This window comes from Vanessa cardui, chromosome 13 (assembly GCF_905220365.1).
Source record: "Vanessa cardui chromosome 13, ilVanCard2.1, whole genome shotgun sequence".
In the NCBI taxonomy this organism is placed as follows: Eukaryota; Metazoa; Arthropoda; class Insecta; order Lepidoptera; family Nymphalidae; genus Vanessa; species Vanessa cardui.
Window position 1 is genome coordinate 7,371,346 of NC_061135.1, and position 14,483 is coordinate 7,385,828.

General features: G+C 32.0%; 1 protein-coding gene across 8 annotated transcripts in view; it reads left to right on the plus strand.

The window, feature by feature from the left end:
• The window catches only part of LOC124534746 (furin-like protease 1), a 168,054-nt gene extending 155,685 nt beyond the window's left edge, over positions 1-12,369 (plus strand). For 6 of the 8 annotated variants that reach the window (XM_047110748.1, XM_047110747.1, XM_047110749.1 and 3 more), the window contains exons 10-16: positions 484-707; positions 1,718-1,857; positions 2,864-2,982; positions 3,696-4,151; positions 4,932-5,131; positions 6,178-6,268; positions 10,539-12,369. In XM_047110748.1, the coding sequence (XP_046966704.1) occupies positions 484-707; positions 1,718-1,857; positions 2,864-2,982; positions 3,696-4,151; positions 4,932-5,131; positions 6,178-6,268; positions 10,539-11,194 (1,886 nt within the window). In that variant the 3' untranslated portion in view covers positions 11,195-12,369. Of the gene's footprint in view, positions 1-483; positions 708-1,717; positions 1,858-2,863; positions 2,983-3,695; positions 4,152-4,931; positions 5,132-6,177; positions 9,162-10,538 lie in introns of those variants that run through there. The other 2 variants (XM_047110753.1, XM_047110754.1) reach the window with 2 other exon arrangements.
• The last annotated feature ends 2,114 nt before the right edge of the window (positions 12,370-14,483 follow it).

A 14,483-nucleotide genomic window follows, 5' to 3' on the forward strand; every position in this document is an offset into this window, starting at 1 on the left:
TTATAAATAATATGGTCGTTTATACGTTTTTTATTTGATTGCCTACAATCAAACGTCGTGCTATTATTCCCTTTTTAACAACTACTATTATTTTTTTCGTAAAAGCCTAGATTGTAAATTAAATACACATAAATCTTAATCGGGAATTTGTTGTCAAAAAAGGCATTTATTATACCACTGAAACTTTTACTTTATTTTTAATATTCCAAATAAATTCAAATTTTGAATATCATAATTTTGTGTTTCGGTGCTTGATAAAAAGTAATTTCTATTTTTTTTATTTGAAATAATAAAGGCAATCGTTGCATTTACAAGTAAAAAACGATTTAAATACTCTCGTTCTTACAGAAAATCTAACAAGAGCATACTTTTTCAAATTTTATTCAATTTCAATTTGATATCATATTTTCACTTGTATTATAAATGTAAAATTTTCAATCGATTGCATAAAAAAATCCGTTATATAACACATTCAACCTGCAGTTGTTCGGACCGCAAGACCAGAACGCTTGAGCATCGGCGGGGAATGGAGGGTCAACGGTGTCGGAAGGAACGTATCGCATTCCTTTGGTTACGGACTACTGGATGCCGCTGGGATGGTTCGGCTTGCAAGGTCTTGGAAACCGGTCCCCGCACAAAGACGATGTGAACTTGCTGCCCCAAGGCCTCAACGAGCCGTGCCTCCTAGATCTTCCATTACTCTACAGGTTAGTTTGGTTTCCTAAAAATGGACTTGCTAATTTTATTTATGTATCCTGACTGAATTATTTTTATTTCGTAACTACACATTCAAATTCATAGAAGTTAGAACACTTAAAAGGGTATTATAGGTTAGTTCCAGGTATTGTCTAGCTGTCTGTACAAATTGCAACATTCGTAAATGCACTGCACATTTGCATCGAAATTATTCAGCTATGAATTTACTGAATTCAGTACCTTATTACGATCCTATGCTAAGTTATATTACCATTATTGTATCTACTTGAAATTGTAATAATGTAATATCGTATAAAATTTAGCGCCAAAAGCGCTTACGAGATTTGCTTTACAAAGACTATACAAGTACAAAAACCAATAACGCTGAATATGAGACTAGCGAATTTATAATAATTGGCGCTGCTGCGTCTGAATATTGGAGCTTGAAAATGTGGGGCCTTATTACGTAAGGAATGGCGCTAAATGAGTGCGCGCGGTTACAAATTTTCACAATACCATTTATTTATTTGAACGTAATCGTTGTATCTGTTTACGTTTCAATCGTATTTCATCCTGATTATAACTTTGCTACTTGATATCAGGATCGTTTTGCTATGGCGATTTATGTCTGCGGTGCGTAATTTGGATTACGAACGAAATTAAAACCGCAATTAGTGGTGATTCTATTTTAGTATCCTCTGTATTGCAATAAAAATATCTATCAATGAATTACTTTATTTCAGTGTTCGCAATAAAATTTAGATAAATTAAGTTGTATTGTTTTATATTCCCGTAGTAATAATTATCTTCAAAATCTTACAATACTTAAATCGTCTTAATAATAGCATAGCAATTGTAACACAAAAATTTCCGAATTATATTAAAAGTTGTGACCACACAAATGTAGTAAAATTGGATTCGAAATTTAAAACTATCTATTGCGTGCTCATCGGACATGAAATGTTTTTTATCAAAATTAATTTGACATAAAGAAATGCTTTATATTTTCACGTTGTTACAGTTGGACGTGGGCGCGTGTCCCGGGGTAAACTACTTGGAGCACGTGCAGGCGCGTGTGTCACTGTCAGCAGCTCGGCGAGGTGACCTGCGTATTGCCCTCACTTCACCAGCTGGTACCAGGGTTACTTTACTCGCGCCCAGGTAAAAACTTCATGTATTTTTGCAACCACGTATAGTTAAATCTTAGTTTAGTAATTTCCCTCTTCAGAACATTCTACCCACCTATAATATTATTATTTAATGTTTTAGACATTTATTTTTTGTCTATCTTCTGTATCAAGATCTAAAAATATCTAAATTACACATAATATAACATTTACTACAATACTTACCTACATATGGTAGCACATACACTACATAATCATTGACGACTCTTATTTTTAAACTACCCGCACATAAAATAAATTTATAATTATACACCGCTAAGACATTATGTCGGTACGTAATGCTGAGGCGTGATATCATATACGATACATCTTACTCCATACCATTCGACTAACAGCGCAATTACTGAACTTCGAGGCAGTCAGTGGCGCACTTTATCACTCTGAAACAGCATACGTAGCAATAAAACCTCATTTCACTCGGTCTCTGCACAATGTTCTTTGCTACGTTGATTTATACAATTTAAGTTCTTAATACCTTGAGTATAAAAGTTATAATGACATAGCAATAGAACTAAAAATATATCAATGTAGGTCTGCATACAGATGTAAATTAGAGATTTAATTTACTTTGAGGACCGTATCTGTTATATTATAGCGGCGCGAATCCATTTATTGATATATTCATAAAATATTATTATGGTATTGTTTTGAAATAAATAGTAAATGAATTAAAATGATTCCTGTTATTTTGATTTTAATTATAGCAACTTCTATTAAAATAATGTTTTTTTATTTTTACAATATTGGTAATTTTTTTTGGTATTTGTTTATACAAAGTTATATTGTCATAACAGAATATCGAAATGTAAGCCATTGTACTAGTTTCTGACTTAAGTACCAAAGTAAAATAGTTAAAAGTGCACTACATAACAAATGGCACCATTTTAAAGTTATACGGCTAATTAGAGAAGTACTTTAGCGTAGCATTAAATGACGTTCCTCTGGGGGCTAATGTAATTAGCCGGTTAATTTTCCGACAGACCACACGACTCCTCGCGCGCGGGTTTCAATTCTTGGCCGTTCATGTCTGTACATATGTGGGGAGAGTCGCCCCTCGGGGTCTGGCAGCTCGAGGTCTCGAACGAAGGACGATATTTGGGTAAGTGAATTGAATACAATCTTAATTATAGTAATGAAATGTACAAATAACAGTCGTTCAGAATATATTGATTATATTATTATTAAAAGTCATGTAAAAGATTTTTCTAAGCAAAACTATACATGTTTTCGTATATTATTCACAGCGTTATTCAATGCTCGTGATACGATGCCTTTGTCTTTCGTTATACTTTCATGATGTTCATGAAAGTTTACATGCTCGAGAAGTGTTGACCGTCATTGAGTGCACTTCACGAACGGTCTCTGTTGTAAGAATAAAATGTGCAACTTATCTCGATCCAGATCACAAAATCGTTCAGTAAACTTTCGACTTTCTATTGTATAAATTATTGGCTCGTGTTCTTGACGTCGATTCAAAGGCTTTTAGATTGACTTGTTTCTTTGAATCTATCAGTAGTTTATAAAATTATTTATTGTATTTCTCAAATATTTATTATACATCTACCATAAAGAGATTATTTAGAATAATATATTTTTAAACGTCAGTAAAAAAGAACCATAAATCTCAATAACAAGGAAACTTTAGTCGCGAGAGATTCTCAACTTTACTAATATCAAAGTCTAGAAAGAAGCCCATAAATCGGAACTGACTGAAAACTAAATGTTTGCTTACTTCAATAAAGTTTGAAAAGTTTCCGCTTAATTCTTGCCGAAACTCATGGGACTTACAAAAATACACTTTCGATACTTTAGGTCGAGCGACATTACAAGACTGGTCGTTGACTTTGTACGGAACAAGCACACCGGCCGCAAAAAACGACCCCATACCGTTTAGAAATCCGATAGTGAGGAATAGGAGCAATGCAACTCGTCCTGTAGTATTACAGGCCGGACGAAAAAATAATAGAGGGAAAGCCGTCCATATCGTACCTACACAGTATACAGTAGGTCTCGTCAAGAGGAAAAAGAATAAGAATTCAAAGAATCCAAATAGGAATTCGCAGAAAAAACAAGGTCGACCCGCCACACGCTCGCCAATAGAAAGCACGACGCCAAGGTCGACGACGTCGACCACGGCGGATTTGAGCCTCAATTTACGAGGGGACATAACTGATCCCTTGTCTGATGTCAGAGGGCGTAAGATGTCGAATCTGTTCGAGCAGTATCCGAAAATTCAGCGAATATATCCAGCGCCGCTGCAAGCCAACGGTACCTGTGCATGTTGTCCGTTGATTCGTTTTGCGCGTATTTTATTTGGTCGCCGCCTAGTTTAAGCTTGCACGTCAATTACCTTTGTTTCGGACTTGCTCTTTGCATGTCGTGTGTTTGCGTTGTTTCAATTTTATTTAGTAGCAGACGGTAATTTAATAGAAATGTTGCGCTGGAATTAAGTTTTTCACTTACGATTTATGCCAATTTGGCAGTGACTTTCTGTTTTTGTTTTGTTTTTTTTTTTTTATAATTTCGTGTTCTTGTATTTTATTTTTACGATATTATTTATTCTGGCCTTACTATTAAAATAACAAAATATAATTTTCACATTATAAACATTAACAATTCTGCTTGTATTCAAAAGCTTTCAATGTTTCTTTTTCTGGTATTTTAATAGTAATACCAACGGTATGAGCTACAAACCTATTATAACTAGTAACTGTAGGTAGTGCATTTAGCTGATTTAATATTAATTTAAGTTTAAATAAGATTTTTTTAATTATTATGCAAATTTATTTTAAAATTATAGAACATTTTTTATATTTTTATTTTACAGATAATACAAACGCTTTAATAATACGTACCTACCACTACTCAGCCTTATAATTACGAAAGTAATACCACTTGTCATTCAGAATATTTTATACATTATACGACCTTTTTTGTAATTTAACATAACATTTTCACCGCACACAGCTTTTTTCAACGAAATGTAAGCACAATATAAACAACAGATCTCATTAAAACAGCTACAAAACGAAACGTTTGTTTGTATAGCCGGGCCGCTGACGCAGTGGGAGTTAATATTCTACGGCACGGAGACGCCGGCTCAGGAGTATGATGCATCGCCAGAGAGCAACTCCGTTGGGACGAGTGGTGTGACGTCATGGAGCGGTGCGAACGTCCCCGAGACGCCGGAAGTAAGACAGAACACCATTGACGACGATCTGGCTCTCGTCTGGCATGATTCGCACGCGGTGAGTACTATTTTGCATATGATGTGATCATTTTTAAAAAAAATGTAATAATAATAGCCTTTTCTTAGTAAACCCAGGGTCACAACTAAGTTCGGTGTGTATTTTGGCTTAGGCTACCTCTAATTTCTTCCAAAAAAAAAAAATGTATCATATAACTAAAACAAAAGACGCGCTGTATCGGGCAGTAATGTCGAAATAACTGTTAAAGATAATGGTAGCATGCTGTCGATGATTTATGTTCAACCGCTGTCAGACACAATACGCTGAACCCACCATTCAGAAGTTAAGTGCTGTGTGATCTTTTGATCATATAGATAGGATATCCGACACTAACGTTATTGATTGTTAGTTATAATGTAAATCAATACACTACTCGCCTATTACAGACTATAAACTACTGAATTCATCGTTTTAATATGATCTTTAATTGATATATTTAATTCGTTTTTGAGTAATTATATTTAAAGACTGCTTTACACAAACTTTTAACGAAAGTAATTATTTTAACAATCCTGAAGTACAATTTTATCCATAATTTTTCTTTAATAAAAATAGTATATTAATAGATCCTTCTTTTTGACTCTTTACTTATTTTATTTTGATTGATTACTTATTTGAATTTATTATTCGAAAAAAGAAACGATGATTAATCGAGCAATTCTTTAATGTTTACGCTGAACAAGGACTGATTTTACGCTTTATGATATTTACAAATTTTGGTCGGATTTATTCTGATGTTAATATATATTCGTTTTGACATAGATATTTCGTTTGTGCTGAATCAAAGCTGCAGATATACATACGAATGCGGTATGAAGTTCACAAATCTGATAATTAATGTGATAACAGATAATAATTTTATGTTAAATTAGTAATGTTGTGTATAATTTTAACATTGTTTTTAGTTGAAAGAGATGTCCTATTATAATTATATATTTAACTAATTTATATCCCGAAACTGTTTTAGCAAAACTAACAGTATTTTTCCTGATTATTCCTTTATAGCGTTATGTGAAAATGTTTTGTAAATGCGTGTATTTATTTAGATTCGTGAGGAAGGCCCAGTCGTAGAGCCGGGCGGGTACGCGGCGAGCGGGTGCGCCACGCACGCACCGCAGCCTCCACACCGCTGTCTAGGTTTGTGTCTCTTGCTCCTCCTCTTAATCTCGGGTCAAGGTATTTCGTTTAAGCCCCCGAGCAATCAACCCCGTAGTAGTAAGCCAAACTGTACACTATATGCTAGCGTAAATCTGAAACTGCCCGACCGGACGAGTGACAGGCCGCCGCGAGCGCCTTGCTTGCAGCTACCTCGAAACTCCGCCCCGGCACTGGCGCCCTAGTACTCGAGGCTCGTGACTTTAGTTGAATTCATACGAATATAAGTACAAGGTGTTACTATATATAATAATTATTTAATTTTTTTTCTATATTTTATAATGTCCGATCACAGTTTATAATAAATAAATAAATAATTTTATTGATTGTTTGATACTGCCATAATGCTGTAATAGTTCCAACGTACTTAATTGAATACCTGTATACATTAGTTGAGATCTATAGTTATAGTCTATTCGCAACTGTTGGCCGCATAATAATAGTCCAATTCTTTTATTATGATTTATGTAATGTAATGGTACGTTAGTAGAATAAAAACTGAATACTTGGATACGTAAAATAACGCTAGCTTACTTATTTTTATATCGCAGTGATTTATATATAAACTAGAAGTAAATTAAATCGAACGTGTTCAATACTATTAATGTCTACTAATGTCCCCTTTTAGCTAACTTTCTAAATGACTGCGATGTAAAATATGTACGATATTGTAATTATAATGATGTCCAATAATCTCGTAGGTATTTTGTAAAATCAACCTATTATTCGGCAAAACTAAAGAGCTAGACAACAAGTGCAATTACATAAATTAAATATTATGTATTCCAAATCGAAGACGTCCATTTTGCTCGGGTAATTGCATTGTGTATTCGAAAGATTATTTCGAATGAAAGTGGACATTTAGTGTGTAAAATTATATATAGGGGTGAAAAAAATAATAGTTAGAAAATGCCCGCGGTACTTAAAGGTAAATTTGCAGGCAATTGTTATGCTTCAGTCTTTCTGAACACGACGTCAGATGCGATCCTTTTCCTAACAGACTAATCGTTTCATTACGACTTGTGTACGTATAGTAGGAGTTCATACAAAATAATTGTATTCAATGTTTATATATTCATGGTAGGTTTTTCTATCACTGACATTAAAATTAAAACAATTAACATAAATAATTATGGTGGATTTAAATCATAAGCTTTATTATTAACAGCTTTGTAACGGCTGAGTGCCTGAACTAAAAATAACTTTATTTGAAATACTCTGTGAATTGTTTCATATTCTGTGAAAAAGGATCGTAAATTAAAAGCATTAGTTAGTTTTATATATTGATTGAGGAACCCTTTACTTAAAACACTGTCAAACCTCCAATGATGCAATAGAAATATATTTTACAATTGTTACGTTGTTAATAGCAATAAATATTTATTTGTCGCCATAAACCAAATATAGGCAACTTATTTAAAACACGATACCAAATGTTATGCATTTATTTTCTCGTGTTGCATGTAATAATTATTTTAATTTATTCGAAAGATATAAGATATATTGTTTAACTTAAAGTAAAATGCGTTTTTAATGAGAATAGGAACGTCAATGAACTCAAATTAACGCGTTCTGTCAAGTGACAAAGAAAGTGCGTTTTGAAAAGAAAATATATTTTCCCCTTTTAAAATATTTTTTTTTTTTAGTATTTATAATCAAAAATGTTTAATTCTTAATTAGTTTAAAAAAAAATTAAATAGTTAATCGAGGTCCTATTCTTATTTGAATCGCAATGTTAAAAATAATAAAGAAGAGTTTTGGCGATTTTTTCGAATGAAATGCATAATTAAAATAATGTATACCATGTAGTCTATAGATGTGGAAAATTCGCCATTACCTACACTATACGAAAACAAACATATCCTGTACAATAAGTTTGGAAAACAATAAATTATGCCTTCTAACCTCTTAAGTGTTTATAGCGGCGTTATCTCTGTGATAGGTCACAAGCTTAGGGAACTTTAACGACGGAAGGTTATAAAGTAGGGCCGACTTTGTACGATTTCATTGCAGACCTTGGATTACACGCTAACCTACATGCTTAGTTTTCTAATTAGTTATCTGAAGCGCAAGGCATTACCATTAGATTTATATGGCAAACGTTACTTCAGACATTGAAAAAAAAACGAGATATATAAATTTATTTTTTTATTTCATTAATGTCAATGAATAATACAGTAATTAAATATACAATGTCATTAAAATATCTACAAATGTTACAATGCATTACAGTAAATTTATGCATAATAACATTTGTAGCATGCTCTTTACTTGTTTTCTGTATACAAATATATTCTACATTATAGAAATGAAATGTTGTAACGATTTAAACAGGTAGAATTATGTATACACGTATGCAAGGCGTTAATAACAAACAAGATTGCCAGTGAGGAAAAAGATGAATTCACTCAGTAGACAGAACGCCAAAAGAGCACAGCTTAAAACTAGCACGAACTGAGTTATTTTATGCTTAATCTATGGTGCTCGGCGATGAAGAAAGACATCGCGGGCATCCAGCACGTATCTAGTAATATTCTGCCACATGTATAAACACTCCATCTAGACGTTATCGCGCGGAAATTTCAACTCGTAGATATGAAACATTTGAATTTTCACTTTCTGGATTATATCTTTAGTATGCAAAATGCATTTTTATCTTTAACGGCATCGTAAGAAAGCCGGAAATCAAATAGCTTTGCGTAACAAAGTGATTTAGATGAAATTTCAAGCTCATATTCACAATAGCAAGGTGATATAATTTTTTTTTTAAATTGTTTATTGAAAATACTTTTTAATTTATCCGAATAGTTTTCTAGTCCTCTATTAAAATCATCAAATTAAACAATTACAATAATTGTCAAAATCATATATACATCGTATAGTTCTGAATTAATAATTACAATCAAATATAAAAAAAAATACAAATATCTTTAGAATGAAGTAAAATTAGTTGTTAAAACTTGTTTTTTAAGTCGGTCCTAGTCTTATTAGATACTAAATGCTATTAATAAAAAAATATTTGCGTTGCTTCTTGCATCATAGAAATATATTCTAGTTCGGGGTATGTGAAACAAATATAACTGTCACATAGATAACGCCTTAAATATAAAACAGTACGTAGTTCCCTGTGAATAAACATAATAACTAGAGTAAAATTTAATAGCGTATCGTGGTTGTGATCATATAAGTGATTGCCAATCCATATAACATAGATCATGTTAAAGTTTGTAAATAATTAGATATATTCGTATAATGAATTTGGAAAATTGTACAAATTGCTCACATACATGTAAATTTTTAAAATGACTGAACACTCAAGATTTCTCATCGACTGGTAGCTAGACTTAATTATGTAAAGTTACTTCCTAAATTAAACTCTAGAATATTTATAATAAGGTTGATTTTTGATCGATAACGAAATAGAACAGCTGTCGTTATACCATGTGACTATCGTTTGATGTTTGAAATTGGCAAAAAGCTCATTTTTGTAACAGTTTTGGTGTATACATGTATAATTCATTGATCGGCATTAATTAGATATCCGATAATTGTATTTATAAATAAATGTAAATGCTGAATAATTTGTATATATGGAATACGATGTGAATTAAATGTAATAATAAACAATCTTTTATTACAAAATGTTTATAGATTTTCATTTAAAATGTAATGTCGAGTCTTGTCACAGATTATAAAAATTGTATTTAATTTTATAAATCAAACTGACGTTAAATAATCAACTGTGAATTTATATTCTAGGCTTTTTGTTTTGTTACGTTTAATTGATTGCATGTATCGCTTTGCTTTATATGTGCCCATAACAATTTAATTATAGTCGCTCCAAGCTTAACTTATCTTCTAAAACTACTGTATTACGTTAAAGTCTTCCTAATGTTTTTTTTCTTTTTCGTTTAACATTCGTTTTATTTTTCTCCTGATTTCATTTAATTTTGTACGTGTTTTTGTGCATGTCAAGCATCAACGTTAACGTCCGTTTGTTTTATGTAATCATCTCCAAATGTTTGGACAAAATTATTTGAGATCAGTTACGAGATTCTACTTACCATCCCCTATCGTACCCTGTTTTCATAATCTTTACCTGAGAACTTCGAGCCTCGCGCAAGTGGAACTTCTGCATCATATGGTCCGCTGGCAAGAAATGCTGCATGGATGCTGGTACGGTGCTGGGTGGTGTCGGATGGTCCTCTTTTAACTCATGTATTTATTTTTGTCTTTATCTCTTTCTCACTAGAATGCGCGAAGGGTTTGCACTTGTACGACGGACGATGCTATCAGCGTTGTCCGGCCGAGACTTATGCCAGCGAAATTTTAATGGAACGAAGCTCACGAAGACGTAACCTCACATACTTGGAGTCGGGTGACTCTTCAGTCGTGATGAAGCGACAGGGTGATGCTCTCAAACCTACCACGATCGAAGCGCTTGATATGGAACCTTCAAATAACTTCTCTAAAGCGCCTTTAATTTGTCTTCCCTGCCATTACACTTGCGCCACTTGTACAGGACCCCACAACAGTCAGTGTTCTTCCTGCTTAGACGACGCTCAACTTTACAATATGTCTGATGTCGAATCGAAACTTTACTGCTATCCTAAAACCGTTCTGCCGCAAATTAACGACGCTAATTGGCACTACAAAGTCAATTTGATGCTCACTATAGCATTAATTCTTGTTACTTGCATTTCGCTTTACGTATTGATTGTTTGTTCGCTTAAACGAATGGGCGTATCCTGCTGTGGTAATAATTACGATTCCAATATCAAGATAGCGTATAACAAGTTGGCTGTAGATGATAAACAGCAAAGCGCTATAGAAATCGAGGAAGAGATTCATAAGGCTCTAAATAAGTATTCAAGCGAAAGCGAGTCGGAGGATGATATGAATTTATAGCATCTCCTTAGCTTTCGCACCGAGTATTACACATTAATTTAGTATTAAGTTAACATATGCAGGGCTCATTGTGATACAGCACTATTGAACGTCACAATTTTTTATATTATCCGTATAAGACACTTATAGATAAATAAAGCAGTCGACTAAAGTTATAACGAAATTGGTACAAAGAAGAACTTCTGTAGTTTGTATTATGTAGTCCAAAGACTTCATTGAATTTCATGTTTCGGCTTTCATTTCTTGAAACAATTCTATCCCTTAGCAGTTTGTTTTCAAACTTGACTTGATTAATGATTTCATAATTCTTTTCAATCTAAATACATCACATTCCGTGAATTATAATTATAAGTTTTATATAAATATAATTTTAGATTTATCCGATTAATTAACGTAAATAAAATATGAGCAAAGAACAAATTGATACGCTCAAAAGATTATATTGAATTTTGCAACGCGCAAATGTTTGGTGTAATTGAATCGATATATCTTGGGGTTCGTACAAGTGCAGGATCTTATACTCAGACAATAATAGTCTTAAAAGCTATTATATTTATAGATCAATATCGCTTAATGGAAAAGTAAGTATCCCTTACATCGTTGTGAACAGTCAAATATAAACGTTAATAGTTCAACAATACGGTATATTTTGTCTTGTTAAGTTGAAATTCTGTGCTCATTTATATTATGGGCTTTTTTTACTTGAAATATATTTTCAATTTTACCGATGGTAACGTAGGGAATCTACAAAGTTTGAATAAAAAATATTGTGGCTTAAATATTCGTACATGCCTGAGTATTTAAAAATTGATTTGAGACTCAGTCGTATTTGAAATTAAAATTAATGAAACGACGCGACAGATTAAAGTCAATGCTAGGATAATAATTACATATAGATATTTTAAAAGCAATTTTATTTCTTTTACTTTATAAACGCGTTCGATATTTTTCTTTTAGTATAAATAAATAATGTTTCGGCTTTAAAGAGCCATATTTTAACAATTCTTTTTTTAAAATTTTATTTTTTTATTTTCTGATTATACTATTAACGCGATGCATAATATTTTACTTAAGTATACCTATTTTTGCTCAAGTTGCCATTTGAATAGGTAAGTAATGAGCTACAATGTAAATATAATTTGGATGTATGTAAATAAATGAGTTCCTATTTTTCATTGGGTCTTTTATTTAATGAAGTTGTGTGAGGATGTGGCGGATGAATAAAATAACTGCTTAGTATTGAGTATTGATGCTAATAACCGACTGATGTCTTTAGTCTATTGCAATTTCAGAAGGAGTGGAAATACACAAATCTTAGATTACATTTTTCAGGCGATTTGAACATGTTTTATTTAGTATTTGTATGGATTTTTATTTCCGAAGTTCGAATAACAACTTCGTAAGTAATGATTACCATGGATTATTTTAATTCTCGACCAATTTTATGTTAATTCAAGTTCAAAATGTAAATATCTGGATTCCTTCTGCCACTGAAATAGACTGCTTGTAGAATTGATCGTTTTTCATTTTCTATAATATTGTGCCCTTAATAAATAAAGCTGTAATTCAGACGGCACATGCGTTTTATTTTTTTTTTCAATAAAGCTCAACTCTATCTTTATTTAGTTGTAAGTAAATATTATTTTAGCTTATGTTAATGTAATAGGTGAGTATATTCTTCACACAATATAGCCGTACAGATGTTTTGTTAGTATTAGTATTTACAATAGATAGATAAAGACAATTTATCCTCAGAACTTATGGATAAAAATGGAAAGCTTTTCCAGGTTTTATGCCGACAAAAGATTATTATACATATTTATTTGTTTTATATGATATATCTACCTGTAATTGTTGATGTTCTTGTGTTTAGATTAAAAGGCTGCTGTAATCTGGGAGAATCTGGGTTTAAATCCCATTAATAAATCAATCCCATTAATCCTATAATTAAGAATTTCGCATATTTAGTAACAGCTGAGTATGGAGGCGGTTTGACATTATCCCTTATCCCTAAAATTACGATATCCTATAGTTCGCTATCTAAATTCTGCTTGATCATATTAGATGGCTGTTCTATGAGAGCGCCGAAGAGAAAGGCGTCTGTATTTGCACATTTACCCATTTATGTAATTCCATGAATTTGGTGGGATGCCTGACCATGTTCAGTCATGACTACCTAGTTATATGCTGTAAATACATCGTATTCTAGCAAGACGCATACAATGCAGCAAGACAAAGATATTGAAACAAGTGTAATTTCTAATGTATAAAATATAATGCATGTAACGGTTGGAAGAATAATGATTTGACTCTATGGTTTAAAAGAAAACAGTGAAGTGTTAATGATGAATACACAAAATAAAAATATCTAAATATACTTTATTTAAGTAGGCTTTTACAAGCACTTTTGAAACGTAATTTAACAACTATATATAAGTGAAGCCGTTTGGCTTTTTAATTTCTCTACAAAACACTTACATCTGTAATATTTTTATATTCACCATTTCGAGTCCGCAGAAAATAAGAAAGAGTCAATGGGGTAACCGAGTTAGAGATAGATAATCTATTTTAATAGAGTATGAGTTCAAAACTTCAGCAACCTAAACATGACTAAATAACACAATATATAGATAAAAAAATCTGCCTTAAAAATAGGACACAAGCGATTTACATTAGAACTCTGAGAGCAATTTATTATATGATTATTATTGCCAATTAACGTCCCTTTGACAAAATGACAAGTCCATCAATTAGATTCGTTTCGTTACAACAAAGGCGAAAAAATTAATTAATGTGAGACGACAAATAATACTCATAATTATTTGCATGAAATCATTATTTTTAATAAGTGACATTGATATGATTATTAATATTGAAAAATAAACAATAATTAAAATCCCTTATAAAATAACTTTTGGGTCAGTTCAGATGAGTAGAATGCTCGTCAGTATTTCTCCGAAAAACAAGAGATGGGTATATATTTCAGTAACGATTTATACGGAATCGTTACAGAACAACCTATTATCAATTGATATTCTTTTGTTTTTTTTTTTATAAACGGATTTGTTGTATTTTGATAAAAGGGTTAAGGTATTCGGCATTGTTATTTTATTGAATTATATCAAATTGTAGCCCCAAAAGAATGTGTATTTTGAATAAATACACAATTGAAAATTACAAAAATAATAAACTTCTTCATAATTAATCTTTTTAAGAACCGTACAAAATATTTTATATTACCTACTTGAACAATAATCATAGTCAGCGATATAATAACGGATTAATGCAA